Genomic DNA, 27,663 nt, shown 5'->3' on the forward strand with positions numbered 1-27,663 from the left:
GCAGTAACTATGCCAAAACCAAACAAACATCATCAGCCAGCCAGATTCTCCTAGGAAGGTCAGTGTTGTACATCATCTTCTCAATCACAATTGTTTAGTATTGTTTATCATATAATATTATTATTCTGAATAATATTTTAATCAAATTATTTTTATATATTAGCCTATAAAGCTGCTTTTCCTCCAAAAAGAAAACAAGTGCATTACATTTCTGTACAACAAGTCCAGCATATTTAAGTAACGTCAGGACTGAGCTAAGCAAGTTATGCTAATATACTAAAGTAATCTTTACCAGTTGCTACTAAAAGGCCATGGCAGATTTACTTGTATTTGTCTCCTTTTTGACTGCATTGTAACATTTGCATTAAAAACAACCCAGCCCCACTCACAGCACTCCCTTCCATTTAATTCTGTTCTTAGAGGAACATTACAGGAGTCAGCAAGGTTACCTAATGCATCCCTGGAAGAAACTCCAATAATATACCAAAAGTCACTGCTCCTCTCAGTAGGAATGCTTTTATCTTAATAAAGATAAATGTGAAAGTATTAATTGAATTAACTGAAATGTATTCATTTTTTACTCTGAACAGTCTCCTTAATGAGTTATTGTCCGAGGAGCATAAGAATGTAAGAGATCAAAAATCTATGATAAATACCTTCAAATTCAGCTGTTACTTAATACATCAATTTTAATCCTATCTGCCATTTTGTCCATGAGCAAAATGAAAAACACTTTCTAACATCCTTACATAAAAGTGTCTTAGTCAGCTGATTAAATTTATATTCCAGTGTTGAAAGCGAGACTGGATCCTTCCTCTGCAGTAGTCAGCATAGTAAGAATTATGCTAAATTTAGCACATATTGATAAAATTGTGTTTTCCTGTGCAGAAATGGGCCTGCAACTTGAATTTGAACAGAGAAATTCAATGAAGCTTTATTTGCATCACTAAATTTATGTGTAGCATAAATCTAGAAAGATTGATTTGAAACATTAAGATCAGGATTTGGTCTGCTGTATCCCAGGGAGTGGAAAACAAGGTTGATTTCCATGGGTTGTGCAGGAAGGGATGCCAGTTCTTTCGGTGTCTGCCAAATTCCCCATGAGGGTCATGCTTAGCAGATCTGGTGTGAAAAGCAAGTTCCTTGGCCGTAAAGGCCAACCCTGCCCCAGAGAGCCTGAGCCTACACAATGAGACCTCTCTGTTCCTTTCCTCTTGTCCGTTCACCATTCCTCTGAAGAACTTGTTCCCAGCAGAGCTGCCAACTACCCTGTTTTAGGTCTGATTTTTTCTACCTGAAAAAACATGCATAATTTAAAAAAGGAGAATGAAAAATGAGAAAAGTTGTTAAGAAGCAGCTTGAAGCAGTAGCTAATATGTTAAATCTTTGCAGGTGATGTGAAAGGCTATAAGGACTATTATATCCTGTTTCAGGACTTCATTGGCAACTTAGAGCAAACGCATACCATTTATCAAACAAAAAAATCCTTGGGAAAAGGCAAAATGAAACATTATTTAAAGTAAGACGGCTTAGTCCAGAAAATATATTTTGTCAGGCAAAATGCTGGCTCTAAGCCTGAAATGAAGTCACTAATTACTAAAAGCCTGTATCTGACAGGTTCCATAGGGTTACATGCTACATATTGATGCAGATGGCTGGCACGAAATATGCTGTAAGACTACTATTAACACTTAGATGAATTTTCAGTATGAGCTCTTGCTTCATAATGATCAGTTGTCTTACTAATTTTCTATCCAGTGGCGAGCTCTGCTAGGTTTAGTTCTCTGTTTTGACAGGAAGAGCACAAGAATTGGTTTTTTATGTGTCTGGGTACTTTCTCAATGTTGGTAAATACCTTCCTGTCCTGGTAAATTAGCAAGGGCCTAGACTGAAACAGCACTTTACAAAGAAAGAGTAATGAATTTATAGAAACACTAAGATTCATACTTAACTGAGGATTCATCCAGTTTTCCCCATCTGTGCAGCTAAAGAGAACAGAAATGTACTGGATAATCTTTTCTAAAACAAGAGGAAAAGTATTTTATACTAGGTAGACTCTTAAAGCATCTTTTACCCAGCTGTATCTCAGCAACTTCCAGAAAAGCAGTGAGTGATATGACCAATACTTACTTCGTGTGACTCCCACCTTTAAAGGACAGTAATATGTAAGCAGTGGGATGGTTTTTCCTTTGTTCTCACTTCTCCTGCTGCTTTTTTTTAGTGGAATAAGCTCAAAAAACAAAGTTAAAATGAATTATAAGACAACAGAAGTATTAAAAAAGAGAGCTGTATCAGAAGAAAGGTAGTGCCTTACACTTTTCATATCAGTCTTCTTCCTTTACACCGGACTTTTCCATCCTTAACTACTCTCTTGTGCTTGAAATGAAAATATTAAAATCTTTACTGAATGAAAACAGTTGACATAAAAGAGTGGGCTATTGTTAATTTTTCTAACAAAAAGCCACAGGCACCCAACCACATATTTCCATGTGAGGATAAAAATGTCATGCAAGAGAATATACAAGTGGATTTAAAGAAATATAGAATTATCTGGAGATAATTGCTCATGGGAATTTTTCTGTGTGCCAGTGCACATCTCTACAGAATCTGGAAAATTAATTTCCAGAGAATCATCAAAAAACTCAACTGTTCAAATATGCTTGTTCACAAGTTGGAACATTCTCCCATCATATCTTGACAGTAGTTCCAGTTTGGACACATGCACGAGGGGATATTCCTTTCACATATTGGTGATCTCAATTATTTTCCACACACTAACAGTTTCCTAGATGGGCAAATAGACATCAGAGAGGATAGAACAGCTTCATCTGTATCAGATGTGTGTTCACTATTCTCTATTTTCTTACTTGAAATATTCAGTTTATGTCAGGTTTCTTGTACGCATTAGTTCAAGACTTGCAGGGGTTGAGTCTTTCAAGCTTTGAAGGCCAAGGCAGCATACAGCCACAAAATGATAAAACCCAAAAGATGTAAGGACCAAAGATCTTACCCACCAAGGTAGAGTCATAAACCTGTATTTGTCACCCTGTACCACTGACTCATTATTGACTGAAAGCTTACTTGCGTGTGTAGAGGGAAGAGGGTAATTGATTGAATTACTCAGATGAGTATCCTGAAATGTTGACCCAACTGTGTGCCTTACATTAATCACAGTCTTTCTGACCCACAAATTAAAAGATCATGAGATTATTTCAAAGTTATTAGGACATTTAGTTTTTATTTTTGTTTGGTTCTTCACCTCCCCCCTGAATATCCTTCATGATCATCTATGCAACCTCAGCAAGGCAATTTTGGCTACTCTTTTGTCCTTTCTAGAACAGAAAATATGCCCCTCTTTATATCATTATCTACAGCTAAGAGAAGAAACATTTGTTACTTGTATGCTTTCCGAACAAAATTGGTTTGTATGGTTTCTTACACAGAAATCCCAGCATCATAGATTAACCTCAGCCTCAGCAATGAGGTTTTTATGTTAAAGTAGGACATCATGGGCTTATTCAGTTATTATGTTCCATCAGGTTTGTTCGCACCAGAAAATTAAAGCAAGAATGACAGATATGCTTAAGCTGTATTGTCATTTTGGGTATTTTATACTATTCTTTTAAATGGTGAACTATTACTTTATGAAAATAATTGAACCTGTATATAAATGTAAGGTATGCATATAACATGGTTAGTTTAGCATTCTGGTAGAAATAAATAGACTTTTTCTTGAGAGTATCTGTATTTTAAGTATTTAGTTACAAATACTTGTATAATTTAACCATTCAATGAAAATTAAAATTGTGATATAAACACCTTTGTTCATAGACATACACAACAAAATTGAAAACTCACTGTTCAAAGCTGTAGCTGCAGGCTTACAAATTAAACAGCAGAAACCTGCAAATACCACTAGGTCAAATTTCTTGCTAACCGTCCTTTCAGTAAAAGCTGCCGACTTTCTGACAACTTCAGAGTTGTCAAAAGACATTATCACAAAGCAAGCTTAGCCCTTGTAACACTTTCTGTGTTACAAGAATCAGAGAGGGAGCTTTGTGCCTATGGCTTGGAAATAAGGCATGGAGCGATTGCACACATTTATCTTAGTTAAAGCTGTGATGAGATAAATAAAGGGGATTTTATACACATGGAAACCTGTAATCCATAATATTCCCAGCAGACTGAATGTAAATTAAATTCTTCCCTGGTTTTGCAAACCTCAGTAATGATATTTCATAATTTTAGAAAACATACACACATAGCAGAACATATGAACATCAAATACCCAGAAAAATAGATAGTCAGTAGAATACAAAAAAAGCACAGGTCGATTTCCACATAGGCAGTGTTGTTGATTTTACACCAGAAAAATGAAAACTATAAAGTCATTGTATGTCTTGCACATATGCTGCTATATATGCATAGCAGATACATCAAAATCTTAAAGCATATATTCACTAACAATATTATTCAAATTTATAAAAAATCTTCCATATACATATGCCAAGAGCACTCCTACATAGTGCCTATCCTCACATGGAGACACTGGAGCGATACAAATTGTGTGCCACTTACATAAGCCCATAGTGATAGAGACACTAAAGGTTTCCCTGTGCAGCTTTCACAGCAATGATACACACCAAAAGCCCAGAATCATTCCAGTGCTTTTTGTACCCGTCAGCAAACCCAGAGCACTGTCTCCTCATTTGCCTCTGGATGGCCTCAGCCCAAGCCCTGGGACACCTTTGGACCTACAGGTGCTACTATACTGATGAGACACCAAATCCCAACCAGGATAAAAAGCACTAGGGCCCTGACTGTTCTGCTGCATAAAACCTCTTTCCAGTAGCAACCTTAAAGAAAACGGGCTCCATTCAGACCTGAATGGAAAAGAGTTTACCAGGCACCATCTGAGCTCTAAAGACATAAAATGTGTAAAGAGAAGCTAGAAAAAAAAAAAATATGAAAACTACTACTGAAAGGCACATTAAATATTGACAAAGACTATTTAATTGCTTTTTTGATTAAAAAGCACCTAGACAAAACTTAATATTTAGCAGCTCAGTACAAGAAGGAGAGAAAAATTAAACATATTTGACTGTTCTGTCCTAGAAGATATAAGTCACTTCAGAATGCTTCAAAACAATGGTTTGGGGCCCATACGAATCACCGGAAATATGTATACTCCTCAGAAGAAACTGGAAAAATAAAACAGTGAAGCTTTTTGTTCAGAATAAATGTTGATAAACGCAAACCACTCTAATTAATTTGAGAAATAATTCTATCCAAAATGTTTAAAATGTGTAGATGAAAATTAAAATACTACTTTCACTAACTTCTGAGATTTCTAGCAGCAATAATAAACTGAGCTGGCCTTTCCTCAGTATCAGAGCCATTATTAGGTACACTAAAGAAAGTGCCCTTTCGCACAAGAATGAAGAAGTTTGCTTAAGGTCACCCGATCATCCACCTACAACCACTATCTGTAACCAAGTCTTCACAATCAGTCTACTGCTGAAGTTTGACCTTCCTAGACATGAAAAATCATAGTCTCCTCTGCCAACTGAATTATTTTTTAATTTGGTAAAACTGAATTAACAGCATATGCTATTCATGGATGTCATCTATGGACACAGATTTGGTACAGATGCTCCTAACAATCTTTCATCCCCTTGTATTTCATCTGTATGAATCACTGCCCTGGGCAGGCACCATCTGTCCTTTGTTCTCTGTTGCCAGAACGGACCACTTCAGAAGGAAAAAAAAAAATAATCAGTGTCACAATTTGCTGAAGAATGCAAATTCTGAGTTTAAGGCAACACAGGTACTTAAAGACTAGGATTAAATCACTTTTTAGGCTCCTCACTACTCAAAATAGTTTGAGTTTATTACATATTTCAGTATATGAAACTTTTTCCAGAACCTGTGTAGTTCTTCTGGCCCTTTTTTTAACACCTTTACAACATGTTGATGCATGGAAATTACAGACCACAGACCTCCATGCAAGTATTTCTCTTCTGCTCTCATAAACAATCTGTACAAAAGTAGCAACATGTAATTGTACCTTCTGGGTAGTGTCCCGCCTATACATCAAAGAATCTCCACTTGCCCTGTGACCTCAGGTTTGCACTGGCAGTTCATGTTTGGTTGGTTATTTAGCATACTATATAAGCATGAATCTCTATTAGCAAGTGAGGCACATTGCTCTGTAATATGCACCTCTTCTTATAATTTACTGTTCCACCTATTTCTATCATTTGCAAATTCTAAGGAATACTTTTCTCCACACTCTTGTTGAGAACAACAGATTCAGCTGTGTAGTTTTGTAGTTTACCTCTTTGATATTTATGTCTGCCTACAAAGAATGCAGGCCAAGAAGAGATTTTTTAGAGCAGAAAAAGAAAAGCAGTAAAAAGATAAACTATTCAACAGAGAGTACCAAGGACTCTCTAAAAGATGAGTGCAGAGGCTGTTAATCAGGAAATTGAATGTGTCCAACTGGATTAATATACATATATTCTCACAAGGCTAGAGCCTAGCAGAGACATTAAATTGTTGAAGGTGGCTATTCTCAAGAGTTGCACAGGATGGAAACAGAAGAGAGCAGTCAAATCCAAGCTAAAGGACGTACTAAATTCAGCTGTGAAGTCCTTCTGGCAGGGACCTTCGTTCCATATGCATCAGACTGTGGGTCTGTAACTGCGGTCAGCAGAGGCAGTGCCTGTAGCAACGGAAGAGACTGGCCAGCTCAAAGGAATGCCTCCCCCTTCACCTGGCTGAGTCACCCCATGATCTGTTATTTCTTCCCTCAAAACCTGAAGTAATTGTGCAGTCAGGTGCTTACCTAATTTACTACCTACTTCAGTTTTATGGTGCTACTTGCCCCTACCTGTACTACTATGAGAAAACCACACGTCCTCCATTGCAGACCAGTACATACTGTCTTACCTCTGTTCCTGGCAAGATCACAGACTGGATCCTCCTGGAAACTATGCTGGGGCACATGGAAAATAAGGAGGTGATTGATGACAGCCAACACGGCTTCACTAAGGGCAAATTGTACCTGACAAATCTGGTGGCCTTCTGCAACAGGGTTATGGCATTGGTGAACAAGGGAAGAGCAAGTGATGTCATCTACCTGGACTTGTGCAAAGCATCTGACACTGTCCCACATGACATCCTGATCTCCAATTTGGAGAAATGTGGATTTCATGGGTGGACTGCTCAGTGGATAAGGAATTGGCCGGATGGGTGCACTCAAAGGGTTTCAGTCAACAGCTCAATATCCAAGTGGATGGCAGTGATGAGTGGGGTTCCTCAGGGGTTGGTGTTGGGACCAGCGCTGTTTAACATCTTCATTGGCAACACGGACAGTGGGACTGAGTGCACCCTCAGCAGGTTTGCTGACAACACCAAGCTGTGCGGTGTGGTCGACACGCTGGAGGGCAGGGATGCCATCCCGAGGGACCTTCACAGGCTGGAGAGGTGGGTCTGTGCAAACCTCGTGAAGTTCAACAAGGCCAAGGGCAAGGTCCTGCACATGGGTCGGGGCAATCCCAAACACAAATCCAGGCTGGGTGGTGAGGGGGTTGAGAGCAGCCCTGCGGAGAGGGACTTGGGGGTGTTGGTTGACAAGAAGCTCATGACCCAGCCATATGCATTCACAGCCCAGAAAGCCAACCGTAACCCGGGCTGCATCAAGAGCAGGGTGGGCAGCAGGTTGAGGGAAGGGATTCTTCCAATCCACTCTGCTCTCATGAGACCCCACCTGGAGTCCTGTGTCCAGCTCTGGGACCCCCAACATAAGAAGGACACGGGCCTGCTCGAGTGAATCCAGAGGAGGCCACAAAGATGCTCAGAGGACTGGAGCACCTCCCTGATGAGGCCAGGCTGAGAGAGTTGGGGTGGTTCAGCCTGGAGAAGGTTCTGGGGAGACCTTATAGCAGCCTGCCAATACTGAAAGGGGGCTACAGGAGAGCCAGAGGGACATTTTACAAGGGCATCTAGTGATAGGTCAAGGTGTAACAGTTTTAAACTGACAGAGGGTAGATTTATGGTCGATATTAGGAAGAAATTGTTCCCTGTGCGGGGGGTGAGGCGCTGGCCCAGGGTGCCCAGAGCAGCTGTGGCTGCCCCCTCCCTGGAAGGGTTCAAGGCCAGGTTGGACGGGGCTGGGAGCCCCCTGGGCTGGGGGAAGGGGGCCCTGCCCGGGGCAGGGGGGTTGGAACCAGATGATCTCTAAGGTCCCTTCCAACCCAAACCGTTCTGTGATTCCAGACCCAGCAGCCAACACCACCTCACCCACTTTATTCACTCACGCACACCGGACTGTAGTGCCCCCGGCGCCCTCCCACTGCCGAGGAGCTCTCTTCTAGCCCCGCGCCACCCCCCGGCATTCTCCGGGCTCTCTGTACACCGCCCCCCCCCCCCCCCCCCGTTAACGGCTCCTGGCGCCGCCGCCAACGGCCGGCGGGGGAGCGCGGCGTGGGGGTGGGGGGGAGGAGGAGGAGGAGGCTGCGGGCGCGTGAGCGGGGCTGGGCGGGGCCTGCGTGTGACGCGGTGGGGGGGTGGGGGCCGCGCGGCGTAAACAGCCCGGCGGCCGCCCGGCAACCGCGCGCGCTCTTTCCGCTGCCGCCCGCCTGAGGGCTGGGCCGGCCTCGCCCCCCAGTGCCGGGCAGGGAGAGGCGAGGCGAGGCGAGGCTGGCGCCGCTTCGCGCAGCGGCCCAGAGGGGTTGACGCCGCAGCCCAGCGCGGCTGGGGGCGGTGGCGGCAATAGGAAGCGCCCGAGGCCGGTCCCAGGGCGGGAGGAGCCGCCTCGGGCAGCGCCTCGCGGCTGAGGCACCCTCGGAACCGGGTCCCCGGTAGGGCCGGTGCCGGCGGAGCCTGAGAGGCGGCGGGGACCGGGTGGTGAAGATGGCGACCCCGGGGATGGGCTGGCAGCAGCCGCAACACAGCTACGGCGGCGGTGGCGGCGGCGGTTCCGCGCCCGGCGCGGGCAAACTCGGCTCCGGCTCGGCCCAGCCGGGACTGAGCGCCGAGCACAGCCCGGACCTGCACTTCAAAATGAGCAAGAAGATTGCCCAGCTCACCAAGGTGAGGGAACGCCCTCCCCGCCTTTTCTCCCTCACTCCCCGGTGTTTCCCTTGGCTTCTTGCCACCCCCGAGGCAGGGATGGGGGTTGAGGGGAGGGTGGTTCTCAGGGCTGCTGTTAAACCCGGGTGGGGTGCGGCCGGGTTTGTGGCCCGGAGGCCGGGCCCGGAGCGGCCGCTGTGCCCCGGGAGCAGCCCCGGTCCCCGCGGGAGCGCAGCGCGGCGTCCTGCGGGGAAAGCCCCGGCACACGCGGGCGCGGAGACCGGGGACGGCGGCTGCTGGAGACGAACCGTGCACGGAAAGGGCCGCAGTACCGGTTCCTGGTTAGTTTTATCCAAATTCCGTCTGGCACAGCCAGGTATCTGGGTCCACGCGGGGTAATCCCCCGTTGCTGGGCTGGTACTTCCTATTCAGTCTATGAAAATTGTAGCTTCTCCTCTGGCTCTCTTACAAACCGCTATCCGAGTCTTTAAATAGAGAGATTCAAGTGAGGCTTGCTTTCCTTTTGTGGAAGAGAAGTGCTGTTATTTAAGGTGTCTGGTAATATCTTAAATGCCTTAGATGGTGAGGGAGAAGTGTGAAGATATCTCTGATCCTGTATTGCTGACTGAACAGTTGTTCTTGTATCACCTCCAGTATAGGAAATACATTGTACCTTTATTAAAGGCTGGGTTCAAACTACAAGGTGTTTTAAAAACATATTGTTAAGGCTGGTGGGCCCCATGTTTCAGATGTGACTGTAGCTATGATTTAATTAAAATAACTTTAAAAAAAGATTTGGTGCTATACTCTCTTGTGTGATGCTCAAGCCATAGGTGAATAGCATTGCTTAGGGAATGAAGGGCAGAGTATCTTTGTTAAAGAGCTTGACAGAAATAATTTTTTTCTGAATTACATAGCTAGAACTTTTAAAGGTAATTTAAAAGCAGTGTGGGAACTGCTAGTATTCTTCAAATGTATACTAAAATGGGTGAAGGTGACATTTCGTTGGAACTAAGAATGAAGAGAGTGAAGACTGCTGGCAGTCTCACAGTGGAGACAGTTCATATTTATGCACAGTAAATGCACCATTGACCAATTAAAACAGTATTTATCATGGCATTCTGTGCACCTTAATGTACTGGAAAACTGATGACTGAGGGGTATTTTGTCTTGTCTTTGAATTCAGAGTCCAATTTCTTTACATGTTAACATCAGTGGAACTAAAATTGTAATTTCATAAGGAGAAAAGTAGAATTAAAATAAGCTGAAGAATCTTTTTGGTTTTATTCCATGTGCATACAAATTATGAATTAAAGATATTACTACAGACTTTTGCTCCCTGAAAGGTGCAAAAAGTACCTGGAGACCACAAATGTATTTTAGACTTATGTTAAGGCCTAGTGCATATGCAAAGTAATACTTACAAATAATAATTTTTATTTGTATGTGTGTCCTTTGATATATTTCCCTGCCTTTCTCTAGGAATTCACCCAGCAGTTTACAGTTTATTTCAGAAACAGTGTTCCACTTCTGTTGTGAAGTCATTTGTGTATACCTGTGAGTTCCACAACACTGGGCATGTGCTCTTTGCCCTCTCAGTTATTATGTGTCAGATATCTTGAGGTGGATGTGAGTTAAATACGGATTTAAATGCATGGTGCTGAAATATTTTGAATTTAGGTACTGAAAAACGTGAAGAGAGCGATAGCAAACACTGTTTTTTTAATAAGTTTTTTTTTTAATGATTCATAGTGGAGTTCTAAAATTCTAGAAATTGTGTGCATGTGTCCTGCCAAAGACTTAGAGTAGGGCAAATAAAAGCTATGCATTGTCTTCTGCTCGGATATTTAAAATAACTGTAAACTCTGTGCTTGTGCAAGGGGTTTATATGTGTATTAGAGTTTTGTGGGAGTGGAATCTTGTATTTGTTTCCCAGTGACTTGCAGATTCTGTTAAAGTTTTAGTTTGTGTGTTTGTGTTCTGTTTTCAAGCTTTAGGGAAAAAACTTGGAAAGTGATCATATCTTTGTACTGACTGAAGGTCTGGAGGGAACAACAGTGTTTTTAGATGTGAAACAGGATGTATAATAAAATTACTTCTCTTGCACCTATTGCAAAAATAAAACTAAGAATTTAAAGATTAAGATACCAAGTATTCAACAGCATTAATTTCATTGAGATAGAGGTGCAAATTTTGATAGTTTTGTAGTTAGAGGGCTCAGGTCCTACATTTCTGTTTGTTACTTGACCTTTGAGAAATGGAGGCTTAAAAGAAGTATAGAAGCTTCTGGGTAAAGTATAATCTAAACTTTCTCAGCTGCTCTAGAGTCTGAAGCCTGGTTTGATAGATGGCTACAGAAACTAATCCTTGAGGAAGGACTCAGGGTACAGGGGGAAAATGTAAACACAGTACTTAATTTCTGTAAGTGAGAGCTAACTGTCAGAGAAGAACTAACTTCACTTTGCAGAAGTTTTCTGGAAATAAGCTGATGTGAAAAAGATACTTAGTTATTTCTGTGAAGGTCTTTTGACCAAATTCTGATGTTCTAGCTTTGTCAAATGCTTACTAATTTATGTGTGTAGAATTCCTCTTCAGTAATCTAAGAACTTCTTATTAAGAATACCACTTCTTAATTGTGCTTCTCATTGTTTAATATCTTATACATAAGACACTTCTCGCATATCTTTCAACTGTTTTCTCTGTTTAATTGTTTTTTGTCTTCCAACTCTTCTCTAAGACTGCCTTGAAGATACATTAAGTCTCGCAGTGTCATTAGAGCTGAAGTTAGGTGCTTCATCAGGTCAAAACAAAACCACCAATAGTATAGTAACAGGAAGTCTAAATATGCATGGGGCATTGCCAAAGGGATACACATAGTTAAGCTATCCAGACAGCTTCTGTCTTCTGACAAAAGAAATGTGACTGAATAGGTTTTTTGACTATCCTTTTACAGTTTGTATTATGAGCTGTGAGTGACAGCAGAAGAAAATGCTTTCCCCACAGAAGATGCAGGTCACTCATGAAGTCAATGTAAAATTCCAAAATTAGGATTCATCTGTTATGTTTTCACATTACTTAGAGAGAATCTGATGTCGCAGTCAAAACAATACAGCTGCACAAAGAAAAAGGTGAAATTTGTGTAATAACCAGATTCAATCAGTAATTCAGAGTGAGGCAAAATAAGATACAAACCCATTTTACTAAGCACAACACTTCTGAAGTGCTTAACTATATTTTTACTTTTGGAGGGGGGAAAGACTTGCTTGATTTACCTTCCCCTGCAGATTAAGCATATTAAAATTAAAACAAGTGGTTAGAAATGCAGCTTTAAAAGATAAGATGATACCCCATGTCATGTTTAAAGACTGTGGTAAATTATAACTGAAGCAATTTTAGGCCTTAGCAATTTAAGCTCCTTATTGTCAGGCATTTTGAAAGATCTGTGTACCAGTTTGGGGATAAGGTAGCATCTGACACAAAGATTAAAGCCAACAAGAAATAAACTGTGATTATGAGATTGCATATATTTGTTTGTACTACTGCATGCTAGGGTGGTAATGCAGTGTTGTATTATGCCTGATGCAGATGAAAATATGCATATATATTTAATTAGTTGCGTAAGACAACTGGAATAGGAAACAAAGAGCAAGTTACTGCTGTGCTTACATCAGTAGGGGAGAATGGAATTTGTTTAGTGTTTTTCTTTTGGTGTGGTTTGGGTTTTTTTTTTTTTTGGTTTGTTTTTGTGCTGTAGTTTCCAGCTTGAACATTTGTGATTGAGAAAGCTATAGTCTAAATGTGTCTGCAAAGTCTGTGCAAGCTTTGTGACATCAACATAAATCTTTGATTTTTACGGAATAACTTCATAATCTGTGCTGGGATTATGCAATGAGAATCTTTAGCACTGGTTTGATTGCATGATATTAGCTGCAGAAATTTCACATTAACTGGAAGAAGAGTCTGTAAGTTCTGTGCCAATGATATGTACCCTTCAGTGATCATTTCTATCTTTTTATTAAAAAGAAAAAACTGTACAAAACTCTGATGTTTTCCCCCGGTACATACTTAGAGCTGGATAGTTCAGTTCTGGAAAGGTTCCAAAAAACTCAACTAGTTCAAAGTTTAAGGCAACAAAGTTATCCGAGGTGCACCATACCTCAGTAAACAAGAAGCTAGAATCTGGGACTCCAGAGACCACAGTTCTGTTCTCAACTCTGCCATCAGCTTGTATAAAATTGGGAAAACTGCTTTTAGAAAAAAGAATGATAAAATTTCTCCTTTGTTTTCCTTTCTGTCTTCCTGTGTTAGAGAGGGGTACTTAGGGAATAGATATTAATGTAGTAGTTAACCCAGTTAGTTGCTTGGGGATGTAGATAGTAAATTTATTTCAAAGAATAAAGAGGAATTTTTATTATCTAACTCAGATGCTTATGCTTCTTAATGTGTGGACTTTTTTGCTGGGATGGTTAAAAGCATCCCTCAGCTATGACAGAATGCAGGGCTATGGAAGAAGGGGCTATAAGGTTTATATTTGTATTATTGATTCTTAACAAAATATTTGCAGTGAAACTTGGTCAGTTTTTATTTAGAAGTGTTCTTCACTTTTGTTCACGAAACAAAATAACTAAACCTCTTGCAGAAGGTTCATTGTGCATAGGATTATAAGAAAATTTAAAAGAAGCCCCCTTAAAAGTAGGTGAGAAATGAGAATCTAAAAAACCTGCAGAACTGTTTTGATGTTAGCTGTCATCATGTGGTAGTTGATTAACGGTTTTGTGAAAACTTGGGTTTTAGTTTAAGAAACCTTATGTCATCTCTCCAATGTGTGTTAACATTGGCAGTAGGCCAGTATTTGCTAACAGTTCTAGGATTGCATGAAAAGAACTACAATTTTGAGGCGGGTGTGATTTAAGTACGTATTTGAATGTCAAAATTTTTGCATATGCTTCTGACTGGTAGTGCAAGACTGATGTTATGTTTTATTATTAAATAAAAATAGTTTTCAAGGATCAGAAGATATACAAATGTAATATTTAATATTAAATTCTTTTACATTTCTCTGGAGATACTTAATTTTTGTTTCTGTCAATTATTCCAAAGATAGCTGAAATAAGTTCTCTAAGAAGGGTGAGACTGAAGGTAGGAACTGAGGATGTTAGACACACAATATTTCTGAAGCATGTATCTTAATATATTTTTTTTTTTTTCTTTTAAAACAAGCTAGTATAGTCTCTCCATCTTCCCTTTCTGACTCTGTCCATGTGGTGTTCTGACTGTGTCCTTGTTCTGCAGTAGTTATGGTCTTAGCAAGGGATATTCACGGAAAAGAAGTTTTCTGTACCCGTGATGGTATGACTACAAAGATGGGACTGGGTAGAAATGGCATGCCTTTAATACCATCTGGTATAGTTCGGAAAAAGTAAGTAGAGATCCCAGGCTCTCAAAATCTTTATACCTTAAATAAAATCAGCAGTTACTATCTTTATCTGAATACTTGCTAGTTGAAGCACTTAAAATTGCTTTAAAGCAGCTGTGTCTTCTAATTTAGACCTGAAGAGGTCTTTCTTACCTTCCATGTTTTGTAGGACAAAAATGATGGAATTACGTGGTTTAGCTGATATGCTTTTTGTCTCTGAAAGAAGAGATCAGGGATCTTAAGTTAACAGTTCTGGTATGAAGTCTGGGAACTCTTATTTAATGCTGTTTTTTCCCAATCAGGACTAGTTGAAAAAAGTAAATTATTCTGATGCTTTGAAGATGTTAGGACCATGTGTGCCCCAAATGGTTCTTCCGTTCACTGTTGTTGTACACCTGTAAGGTGAGATTGCAAAGGTGCTATATGGACCTGAGATGGGTATATTTTAGAGCTCAGTGTTGTGGTATGTGTGAATTAGGTCAATGACCTTACAGTCTTTTGTCACAAGACATCAAGAAGAAAGAAGTAGGACAAGAACGAAATATTTTTAATAATTTAAAAAAAAAAATTTTTTTTGCTCTCCACCCGCATAGTCTTAATGGTTGACTACTAACTTGGCGCTCTTCTGAGACCACTGACAGCTTAATGTTCTAAAGATATTTTCTGTATGTGTGCTTAACTGAAAGTGTAATGTTGTTGAAAAACTGTCTGATCACACATTCACATAAGCTACTAGTCTGAAATGCCACTTTAGTATGCTTGTGCATATATTAGCTTCTTTTTTTCCACATTTTACAAACAGTCAAAAGAATAATCAAAATAAAGAGGTAAATTGGGGGAGAGGATGAATAATATGATGTGGTGCTTAAGGACATAGTTTAGTGGTGGACTTGGCAGTATTAGATTTACAGTTGGACTTGATATTAAGGGTCTTTTCCAACCTAAATGAGTATATGAGTCTATATATAGCCTCTTGCTCTATGATTTTTCTTATTGCTTTAATTAAACAATATGGAGCTGGAAAACTGTTAGTGTTACTGCTCTGATATGTACCTCAGGTGTTAAATCTGATACATCAGTACATTAAGGATATTTAAAGAGAACCTGAAAGGTGAGGATTTTGGTACAAAATTCAATGCTATCAACATGTAAAAATTTAAAAACTAAAGAAGAAAGAACATAATGAATACTGATACCATAAATGAATACTGATATTGCAACATCCATAAAATTTAAAATCTCTCAACATTTAGCTGATTTTTACATATGATAATATAAATCATATAAAAAAAATATTTGAAATTTAGTTTGACTGTAGCAACAACAGTAAAAAAAGCCAAAGTTTGCAGGTTAGTACTGCATTATGAAAGAAGGCTTTTGCTATTATCATGATTTAGATAAAATCAAAGTGCCAGTTCAGAGTTAAGAATGTAATATTGAAATACTTTCTTACACATGCAAAAGTTGTAAACAGAGTGTTTAATGTATATTTGAAAATCAGTGGTTGAACTCTATGAAATTATACAAGGTATTTATAGATTAATTTCTTTGTATACTTGTAAATTAGCATGGACACAGCACTTTGAAGTACTCAATCTTGCAAGTTTTGATTTGTCAAGTCTGACAAAAAAAAAATCTATCAGCAGAAGACAATCTTTTATTTTTTTTTGAAGGGGAGGGTGGGGCTAGTGGTATATCTGGAATACTATGAATATGCAAAGTTGTTTCAAAATGATGAGTTTTACCACTTTAGAAAAAGTCAGATTGCAATTTAATCTGTCATAGTGGTTCTGTACTTTCTTCAAACACTAAAATTGTATTCAGTAACAGCACTGTTTGTGTTTGGATATTTCTGTATTATCATGCAACCTATTTGGTCACACATACTTTATTTTTTAATGTCTAGAAGTACAGTTAGATCCATACTGCATCTAATACATCTGTAGAAATGTTTATTTATCAGAAGACATTGTATTGGTACAGTAACTTTCAAACTCAAGTAGCTTCTAACCACTGAAATTCTTTCAGTATCTCATTCTCTAAACCTGGGCTTTGGCTTTAATAAACCCAGTAATTTTGTCAGTGATACTACTGTTTTCCCACCCCTCTAAGTCTCCATTGAAAACTTTACTCTCCTGTTAACTGTGTGGAGGGAGGGGGGTATTACCTTAAATAATCACTAACTTTTTCTTACTGGTTGTAGGCTTACTACTTAATAAATCCAGCAAATCTCAGCATAACATAATGAAATCAGATGTGGCAGTAGTAAGCCAAACTTCTATGTATTCTTCTGACTGACATAATGCCAATAACCAAAGACATTGCATTCCAAAAATAACCAGAAGAAACAAAATCAGTCAAACTATTCACCATCTTGTCCTACTTCATGCATATTACCTGGTTCTGTTTCTTCAGTCAGGCTTTAACTGAATCTAGAGGGCTATGAGGAATAACAGCGTTTTGCTGAGGTTGTCACTTGGCTAGGCTGGAAATGACAGCCTTAAAAAACAGCTACTGTTAAAAAGTTCGTGAAGTCCTTCTTGTTCAAGATGCTCCTGTTAAATGAAAATGCTTATGGCTAAAAGAAGTAGTATGAGGTGATTATAAGAAATACTTGCTTTCTATTTTAGTTTTTTTGAGATTATTGTATTCTTTCCAGCCAGTTCCATAAAATTTCATTTCTAGAAACCTGAATTGTAGTGTGTTTAGAAAACAGGTGTGCTATAATCCAGAGATTTTTAATTGAACAGTGTTTTTACTCGCATCATGACTGAAAGCTGTAACTTTTAGTAAAGGGTGCCTGATGCTGCCTTCTCAGATCTACTATTTTGCAGTATGAATGCTGATATATTTGGATAGGTTGTACTAAAATGTATTTCAGTAATCTTCTGTGACTGTCTTTGTCCTTCTAAAATTTGACAAATGAAAATGATGGTAAATTATTTCTGAAATAAACTTAAAAACTCAAGTCCTTTTCCCTAATCTTTATCAATGTGCTTCATGTAATTATAAGTGCAGGTTTCACACTTAAAAAAACCAAAACAGTTTATTTGTAGCTGGTAGTAATAAGTAATCAAGGATATGTTTACAAGCTAAAAAAATTTTTGAAATGGCTTGAAAATCTATGAACGTCTTTCCTTTCAACATTAAGCTGTATAGCCAACATAGTACTGTATACTGCTTATGTTACTTTTTATTAATAAAAAAAAAAAACCCACACAAACCTAAACTTTTTGTGTTTTGCCACTGAATAGTAGAACTTGACTTTAAATTTTTGATCCGTTATTGTGGTTGGGTTATTCACTTGCTTTCCATATTGTATCTAACATTACAGCATTAGCTTTTAGTTCCATGCTATAAAAATCAGTCCTTATTTTCTCTCTCTTTTTTTTTTTTTCTCTTTTTCTTAGCATGTGGCTGTTTGGTATATGCTGAGATATAATTTGAAAAAATATGTCCTAAAACAGAAACTGTACTTTGACATGACGATCAGTTATATGTTCTTTGAGATGAGTTGGGAATGTTATATGGCTGTTCTCTTTACTCCCCTGATTCTTACCTTGCCTTTCTTTATTTCCATGCTCTGCTTCACACTCTGCCGTGTATACGTTTTCAATTTCTAGTGTAGACCATTCAGAGTTTGGTGTATTGTGTATATTTTGCTTTAACTCCAAATACCTAGTGCATGAGATTGTAATTCTTATCATTTATGTTTGGGCAGGCACTGCTATTGTAGGAATTCTTACACCTTCTGTACAAGCAAAGAGCCTGAAGCATGTTTAGCTTATCTTGGTTTGTATTTTCCATAGCTATGAGTTGATACTCTAGAATAAACTATATTCCAAATTCCAGCTTGGTTTGTGTGTGTTTGTTTTTTTGTTTTTTTTTTTTTTTTTTACATAACTGCTTGGGTAATGTCACTTTTTTTTTTCTAATGGCAATTTAAAAGGTTTTTTTGTTTGTTTTTTTTTTTTTTTTTGGGCCAATGCTTCCTCTTCCTGAGGGAAACTACATTTCCTGTTTTCAGAAAACTGTTGGTTTGGCAAAGCTGGAGGCAGAAGTAACATATCCTCTCACTGTAAAGTACATATTCTTCTGGATGTGCCTATATGAAATTCTGGCAAATGTGGTCCCTTATTGAAGTCCTGACTGACATGCTATATTTGACTTTATTTGACTTTAGATTTTCTACTAATCTTGAGCCTGTTCTGTTGTCATATATAGAAAGGGGATTCTTGTAGGTCCTTATAGAAAAAGGAGGAATTTGTTTAAGCATAAAGAAAGAAATAAAGAAAATTCTCTTGTCTGGGAAGCATAAAAAACCCAGTAGTTTGTCAAAGAATTGAGAGTAGTCTCAAGTTTCTCTACAAGAACTGTTTTTATCAAAGAACATGGTATATATTTTAGTGAAGTCTGCGGGTGTGTGTACTTTTTTTAGAAGACTTGTGAAGCGGAGCCCCGTCTGATGCTTTGCCTGTTGGTTGTGTTTCAGCTGTTGGGTTTTTCTCTCGCCCCGGTTTGCTCCCTTGCCGCGGGGGAGGGCGGCAGCCCGCCGCTCTCCGTGGTGCTGAACGCGGGCCTCGCCATCGGATCTCCCCCACACACCCCCTCCCCCGCCGCTCTCCGTGGTGCTGAACGAGGGGCTCGGCAGAGGCGCTTCCCCCCCACCCCACCCGCCGCCGCCGCTCTCCGTGGTGCTGAACGTAGGGCCTCCTGGGCGTTTTAGCTTCACCTGCACTGACGTGAAAAGCAAATAAGTTTTACTTCCCGTTATGCAAACCGGTACATTTTCTCTACTAGCAAGATCTCCTTGGAGGCCCAGCTTACATAACTACAATTGCCCAATCCTTTTCTGTAGGCAATGTGGTGAGCTATAACATTGATGACACTGTACACTATGAAGGTATGTGCAGTGAATTATTTCTCTGAAAATGTGTGTCATGCCATTTTGTAGTGGCTTTCCAAAATCCTGACAAAAAGACAAAGAAGTGAAAATAAAAAGAAGCACTAGTATTTTTCAGGGAGTTCTGTCAGTTAGCAAATTAAAAAATGTTTGAGACTATTTAAATGAGCAGCAGCATTTTATTTGTATTGTCAAGACTCTAAAATAGGGGTTACAACTTTGATTTCTGAAAGCTGACTTAGGGAAAACACAACAACAAAACTTGACTATTTCCTTCAGAATTTATACTTGGTTTAATTCTGTTCTAAAATAATTGCATTCTTAGCTTTTAAGGATTTTAAAAAGTTGGAAATGAAATTGTCTTGTCGTAAAATTTGTTAAAGGTATGTATTCTATTTCTAGATGTTGTCCAAAGTGTCTTATATTCAAAAGCCCTTGTAGTTCTCAGAAGAGGAGGAAACTCTATCTTGAAATTGTATACTCCTTAAAACCATTTATCTTTATGATTAATGAAAACCAGATACAGATCTAGAAGGTGACTACTTTTTTTCACCCCGTTTCTCCACTTAGGTGTTGCTACTTTTTGTTTTGAGAAGCTTGGAACTGGAGAGAATTTATTTGTTTGTGTATGGAACAACTCATGTAGAGTGAAGATCTTTGCTGTTGTTTGTTTGAATTTTCAAGGGCAAGCTACTGTTATCTCCTCAATGCAAAGTCAGTTGCTCAGCTCTGAGAGCTTTCCACTCCATTGTTTCACAGACTCTAAATACCCACAAACAGATGTAATGGAAACATACTACTTAAGTACCTCTAGAGATCTCTATACCTGAAAGGCTCAAATCAGATATGCAAATATTTAAGAAATAAATCTGTAAGGAAATGCAGCTCAGACTAAAACAACTTGGAGCAGCTCTTTGGCTGCTTCTTTTTAACTTGCAGCAATATAAGGTCCAGTCATATAGCAGATGTATCAGCTATATTCTAGATAGATGATTAGAGGGTAAATGTGTTTCTTTCTCACCAGGAGGCAAATTGGGGAATTTGTACATCTGTCACTAAATCTTTTTGTTTGTTTGTTTTTGTTTTTACCTTCAATAATGCTTCTCAAGACTTAACTGTCTTAGGAAATTGTCTAAAGCTAACTGCACTCCAGGGTTGTAATGATTGTGTATGACATAATCTGATTGATAGAGGTTAACATCCCAGAACTGAAAAGGGGTTTTGATTGGGTGTCGGTACTGCCACACCTCTCCCAGCACAAGAGCACTGAGTTCCAGTTGCAAGTATTTGCTAATCCAGGCTGAAGCAGGAGGAAATAGTTGATTCAAGTTGTATGCAGTATGAATACCTAAGCTATTCCTATTCATTAGCAGGCCGTGAAAGACTATTTTTGCAAGTCTGTCTTTTATCACAGTGGAGTTTTCAATCATGCATCCTTTTTGGTCAACTCTGATGTGTTCTTTTATGTGAAAATAAGCACACGAAGTAATTTGATTAATTTGACTTTACAATTCAAGTCACTGATTTATGCATAGCAACTCAGGGTATAGTGCATAGCTGGTCTTTTCTTATGCAGTTGTATTTGCCTTTATAAATGGTAGGCTACCTGCTCTCTGAGAATCCCAGTAGGCTGTATCAGATGTTGAAACAGATGAATTTCCTGGCGGTCACACCTTCACCGCAGTTTATAAATCTTTATGCTTGTTTTTGAAAGAAAACTTGCTTTAAAAGAGTTTTAGGTAGCTTTTGTCTGTTTTCAGGCACCTGGAACAGAATGGAAGCTGAAGCTACAATGCAGATCTCACTATTCAACATGTAAAGGCTATGGGGGATCTGGATTAGAAGGCTTCAGCATTAACAGCTCATTTCATATCTTGCTTTTTGAAGTACAATATAGTATTACCAGACATAAATTTTCTGTGTAGTGTAGCTGAAGAGCCTTATAAGACAGCTTGTATCACTTTCATTGCAAGTGTTCATAAGGCATTGAAAACTTTAACAATCTCTTTTTTACGTGGCCTGATAAACTCAGATAATCAGGTTTCTTTTAGCTCGTGTCAGTTCTTATTTGTTTTTGTAATGTAGTAGAAAGTCGTAATTTCTGGTAAGTACAAAAGGATTTGTGGTTACTTAATACTTTGGTAATCAGTCCATTACTGCTTTTTGCTTCTTTTTGGAATGCTTACGTTCAGGTTGGGGAGAAATACCTTCTTCATTATGATACACCAGTATCACTGATGTTCTATTCTAATGGCACTTCAATGACTTCGTTGGAAACTCTGCATTGAGTTCTAGTGCAATTTATGTCCCGGTTCTGTGATTGAAGACTGTCCAAAATATAGGAGGTATATTCAGAACTTAATGAAAACCCCATGGCAAACTAACAAGTGCAAGCATTTATTTAATTTATCTGTAAAAGGAAACATATCTGAAATGTCTGTAGCCCTGTTGGTATGCATCAGACTTTTAATTTTTATGTTTTCTTTTTATCGTAAATAACCTTACCTTTTCATGGAAGAGATGTTGTTTTGGAAGCTGTATTGTATGCTGTATTTCTGACTCTTAAACTACAGGTAGAAAGCCGTAGGAGTTCTCTTAAAGTATAGATTAGAATTAGGAGAGGATCTGCTAAAAGCAGAACAGAAAGCTAGGTATCAAAATCTGTTCGCTTTATTATAAACTTTTCTGATTGTGTTATGGGAATGAGTGCATTAATTACTGGAGATACTTGTGCTTACTGTTTTTTTTAAGAGTGCTGCTATTTTTTTTTTTTTAAAAAAAAAAAGCACAAATCCTCAATGAAATGAAAGCATAAATGCTGTTTGCTAGCTAAATTTAAAATTCAACTTTGAAAAAGTATTTGGAAACTTCAGCAAATTAGTTGTCCATTACTAAATGTTTTAGTCTGCAAAGCAAGTTGCTCCATACTGTCTCTTAAGATATCATTTATAATTCTGTGGAATTAAAAGTGGTATATTGGAAGCTGCATTTTACATAGAATAGTCTTAAAATGTGCCTCAGTAATTTTTCAGTGTTTTATGAGTGTGTTCATTGTAAATGGCTTACATAGATAATTCTGAAATTTTTCTCTTAACTAATTGTGTATTTTGTAATATGCCACCAGTTGAGCTCATTCTTTTTGTTTCCCTTTCCATAAAACAATGAAGAGTTTTACAGTAGTAGTTGGAACTAGGCACACTGGTGTGAGAGGACGAGTATATATAAACTGACATATGCATGATACAGACCTGTACCCACCTCAAGGCCAGAGGCCTTGAGCTAATTATTTAATGTGAAGTTTCACAGAAGTGCTCAGTAATTTATCTTTTTTTCTTTCAAACCTTACGTGTATTTGATTTATGTGCTCCTTGATTGACAAAGTTTTCTCAGCAGCTGAAATCAAAAACATTTTTTTTAACGTATGCTGAAGAAAGAAGACATCTTGGTTTTCCTTTAATCATCTTTATCATATTAGCTATCACAGTTTTTCTTCTTAGGATAGCTTGTCACACCCAAAACTTGAGGTCTTGATGTAGATCCTTATTTGACTGAACTGTCAGGTATGGGGAATTTTTCCTGGAGGTGAAAAATTCTGAACAGTCTTACAAAGTTTTCTGTGATGAATTGCTGGAAGAGTAGGAGTTAATGTCTCCTATTTAATGAAGAATAAAGTAAGTATTGTAAAAGATGTAAATGAGCAAATCTTTACAAGATAAGTACTCTTAAAATAAGCTTCTTGTATTCTAGCTGCCAAAGAGAAGCAATAGTAAAAGTCTTCATTGTAATTGCATGGGACAGCTTTTTGAGAACATTCACTAGTGTAACTCTCCAGATTATCACTGAAGTTTAGATCCAACTTGATAACCGTAATAAGAAAATACAGATTTTGGACTGGTAACTGAGTATTCAGATTGAGAAACCATAGGGTTCCACTTTCTGTATTTAATGGGATGTATGAAAAAGAGATGCTTTAGGACAAAGCAGTATAATTGTATGCTTTTACCAGGACATCAGTTTTCTTATAGGTCTTTAATGGAACTACTACAATTTTCCTACTTAAATATACACGCTCTCTTTTTTTAATGGAATAGTTCAGAAAACTTGTGGTAGAAGGAACTGCACAAGCTTTAAGTATCTTGATTGATAGGCTAGAGACTAGGGAAAAAGTGTATTCAGTCTTTTTTTTGGGGGGGCAGGACTGTTTTTAAGGAAACTTAAAATTAGTTACATCTTCACTGATGTTTGTCATGTGCCTGTGTGTTTTCTCCAGGTGTATGCTAGACAAGTAGACATTAAGGTGGATTGAAAACTGGCTCAGCTTCTGGGCTTAAAGTGTTGTGGTCAGCAAGACGAAGCCCAGTTGGAGGCCAGTCAGTAATGGTATACCCTGGAGGCTGATACTGAGGACAGTACTGTTAAATGTGCCAAACCTTTAAGTTGTTGGTGTGAAATGACAAAATTAATAGCCTGTACTGTGTAAATACTGAGAGGTAGCTAGGAACTATAAATGTTTTTTTATTGTATCAGATATCTGTAGGTTACTGGAAAGTATCCCAGTGGGCCACTGCAATTTGTCCTAGATTCATCTCAGGCTGAGCTTTGAGAATAAACTTGGACTGTCAAGTGGTGTGATTTGAGCAAAAGTGACTGTGCCACCTTCTTTGCTTACTTAATGGCTTTGCTCCTATAACTTAAAAAAAAAAAAAAAAAGTGGAAGCTTAGTGATCAGTCTTTAGTTTGAAGATGAATTTTGTTTCTTTGGTTCAAATGTGGATCGTTTTTTCCAGAGAAATGACAGAAAAATTACTTCAAATAAGTATGATATTTCTGGGAAGTTTCTTGAATTCTTCTACAGTTATTAAAAATTCCATGAATTGACAAGTTTCTGGTTAGTTTCCTTTTTTCATTCTGGAAAATTAGAATTTACTATTAAAATTCAAGATATTAATTATAGTTAAGGCCTTCCAAAAAGTGAAAAATACTGTAGATAAAAATACCAAGTTGGGAGCCTTGTAGCGTATGCTTTTCACTAATATTTCTTTCCTGCATGGTTGCATATTTGTTTGGAAGGCTCCATGCCATTCCTTCTCTTAAGCAAGCCTGGAAAGTAGAGAGAGAATTATGAGCAAGGAATGGACTTGTTTTCCAGTGTGCCATTCAAACCACTAGTGAGAAATTCCTCTTTGCTCCATGGAGGCTACATGGCGTATTATTGTCTGACTGGCCTCTTCTGCTGTGGGGAACCATCAGATACTGGAATTGCATAGAATCTGCAGAAGCTCTTGAGGAAATAAGAATCAAAATAGATCAAGCATCGAGAGGAAAAGACTTGCAGGCAGAGAAAGTGTGAAAATAAACTTTGTTTTGAGGAGGAGGAGAAACTGGGAAGGCCTTTTCTCTGGCTTGTTGTACAGCACTTGTTTCTTTGGGGAGAGAGAATACAAGAAACCTTTTGCTAATGTTTTCGTCAGCTCAACACTTGAGGACTCATCAGTAAGAATGAATAGCACCTATAAGCGATAATAATGCTGCCTATGCCTTGCTTTCACGTTTGTAAACAAACTAATAGGAAAAGAGATCATCTTTCTTTAGTGTCAACTTCATTTACACTTTATCCAAAAATACTTGTGATGTTTTTCAGGTGAAGGCACTCAAATTTATTGCTTTGGATATCCTCTAGAGCAGATTTAGAAATGGAGATGCTTCATTTTACTTTACGTTTCCACAGCTGTTGTTCCACCTCTACCACCCTTGCTTTTCCTACTCCCTCCTTGTCAAATAAAATAAAAAGAAAACCCTTTCATTCTAAATCGTTACATTTTAAAAATTCTAGCTTCAGTTCCTGATATTAGTGAGTACTTCCACAAACATTATTTTTTCTTAAAAAGCAAGACAATTTGTCTTACACACTCTTAGTTATTTAAAAATTATGTGTTTCTAGCTAGGCCATGTATGAAGAAATAAAAAAAAAGTCAATGACCAGATAGCTTATCATAAACATTTAGTGAAAAGTAAATGTTTAAAAACATGATACTTCAGATGGTAAAACTTAATAGGAGGTTTGGTTTGAAGGCGGAATAGATTTAGATTTCATAAGTTTTTAATCTTGAATTATAATGAAAGTCAGCTTGAATGATAAAGCAGGGAAATAGATTTTTTTTTTTTTTTTTGAAGGAAACAGGACAGTATTTTTTCAGACTTTAGATTATTTTGAGTCTTATGACTTATTTTTCTATCTAGTGCAAATAACTATGTCTTAAATATTTCTAATTAAAATAAAATTGGTGAAAGTACAGATGTGATTGTATCAAGAATAATTTAGCCAAGTCTAGCCAAAAAAGAGACACTTAAAATGGCAATTATTGACATAAATGATACTGACTTCTAGACATTTTTATAGTGGCTTTTGCAAAAAAAAATTGCTTTTAGAACAAAATAGAGGAACTTAAGCTTTTCTTTCAGACAATATATGGAATCAGCTGACTAATCTTACTCCTTTTATGAAAATTTTTTCACTCTAAATTAAGAATCTCTAAGTGTGATGGTTATGTTGTTGAAATATGTTTGCAGAGATTTTCAACTTCTTTTGTCTTTTTAGAGTCTCACTTCAGTATCTGTGAATGTCATCCTTTAAGGCATTTGATCCCACGGAAGAAAACTCACTTTTTAAGTTCCAGCTCTCATATTTTGCATCAAAAGGCTGTGTTTCTTTTCTTATGTGGTCAGTCTCTCAAGGAGAAATATAAATTGCTTTTTATTAAGAAAAGATAAAAGAGTATGCATTGGTGAATTAGAAGGTATATTTTCCCTTTAAAAATATTCAAATGCACAGAGGGAAATTTCTGAATGACATTCTCTGGGGAAAAAACAAAATCCAGCTTCATTAACTGCTGTTTGAATGACCATCATGATGCAATTTGATGACACAAAATACAAAAACTAAAAAAGGAGCAACTTACTATGGCTATCAGGTAATTAGAGCAGATGGAAATACTGTGTCTATTTTTTATGTAATGTAGTTCTGAAAATGCTGCTGGTACGGGATGAATCACATAATAAAGTGACAGTGTTGAAGTAGCCTGAGAAGCTTTGTGAAGAACTGCTGTATTTTGCTAACGTTTGTATAGCAGAACTTTCCTTATCAATTAAGCAAGTAGGTGGTTTAGGACTACTTAGCTTGGTTTACAGGTATTGGCCAAGCTGAAAAATAAGTACAGATTTCCAAGGAGCCATTATAAAACTCTCAAACTATTTTCTGCTAGTACTTGCTCCCATTCTGACTGCATTTTGAAGCATTTTTTTAAGATACTTTTTTCCTCTTTCGTAACAATCTTTCTGCAATGTGTTCTTGGATTGTACTGAAATCTGTCCTCATGAAAATATTTTTGATGTCATACTCAGATTTAAACTTACATTCAACTCTATTCGGATTTATTCTGCGAGTTGGTTTTACGCTTTGGTGTGGAAAGCAAACATACACAGTTAACAAAACTAAATGTTAATCATGCAAGTAATACACTGCTTAGAAATAGCTGTAGTTGAGAACAGTGTCATGTGAATGTATGGAATTGTATTGCTGAACACTGTAAACTTAAGGAACTCCATTAGAGCCAGCAATGCAAGTGTCGAACAGCTGAGCATTTCTCTCAGATATAGATGTCATGTAGTTGCAAAGTGGAGGATTACGTGCCAGGTCATACAAAGCAGTGATGGTGAGGTCTCACCTGTAACTGGGGAAATAGTCCTGTATAATTTGGTTTATAGTAAAGAGGTGCACTTTACCTGTATCCAGCTGCTTCTCATCTTTGTCAAGTCTGCTTCTGTCTTCAAGTCTACTTTTTCCTCCCATAAGAACAGTTTTGTTTCAAAATCATGCAGATAATTCTGGGAAGTTTTACTCCTGAAGATTAAATTGAATCTGGCCAGTAGGCTGTCCATCTGCAGCATTCTTTAACGGGCATCTTAAGCTTTACATCTAGTCAGTGGCTAACACTAGTCAACTGAATATCCAACCCATGTCTCAGTCCTATGCTATTATCTTCAAATAGCTCTTTCCATTTAATCTGTATTTCTTGTTTGTGTGACATCACATCTGTTTGCTTTGCATTTGAGTTTTTGCCTCAACTGAAGATATTCTGAAGGTTGTATTGTATTTGGGTGGTGCAGCATTGTAGCTTCTTGTCATACCTTAACCAGACCATGTAAAAACCTATATAAAATGAATTTGTATTTATTCAGTATTGTTTTCTTGTTTCTTAATTAACTTTGC

The 27,663-nt window shown here is 38.1% G+C and overlaps 1 protein-coding gene across 17 annotated transcripts in view; it reads left to right on the forward strand.

The window, feature by feature from the left end:
* The first annotated feature begins 8,605 nt into the window (after positions 1 to 8,605).
* FAM184A (family with sequence similarity 184 member A) overlaps positions 8,606 to 27,663 on the forward strand; it is an 82,293-nt gene continuing 63,235 nt past the window's right edge. For all 17 annotated transcript variants that reach the window (XR_006165610.1, XR_006165609.1, XR_006165611.1 and 14 more), the window contains exon 1: positions 8,606 to 9,096. Coding sequence is in view for 12 of the 17 variants with exons in the window: in XM_042795999.1 (XP_042651933.1) it covers positions 8,917 to 9,096 (180 nt within the window). In the remaining 5 variants the exon portion in view is untranslated. The remainder of the gene's footprint in view (positions 9,097 to 27,663) is intronic.

The sequence above is a fragment of the Tyto alba genome, unplaced genomic scaffold, assembly GCF_018691265.1.
Source record: "Tyto alba isolate M040663 unplaced genomic scaffold, T.alba_DEE_v4.0 Super-Scaffold_22, whole genome shotgun sequence".
Taxonomy (NCBI): domain Eukaryota; kingdom Metazoa; phylum Chordata; class Aves; order Strigiformes; family Tytonidae; genus Tyto; species Tyto alba.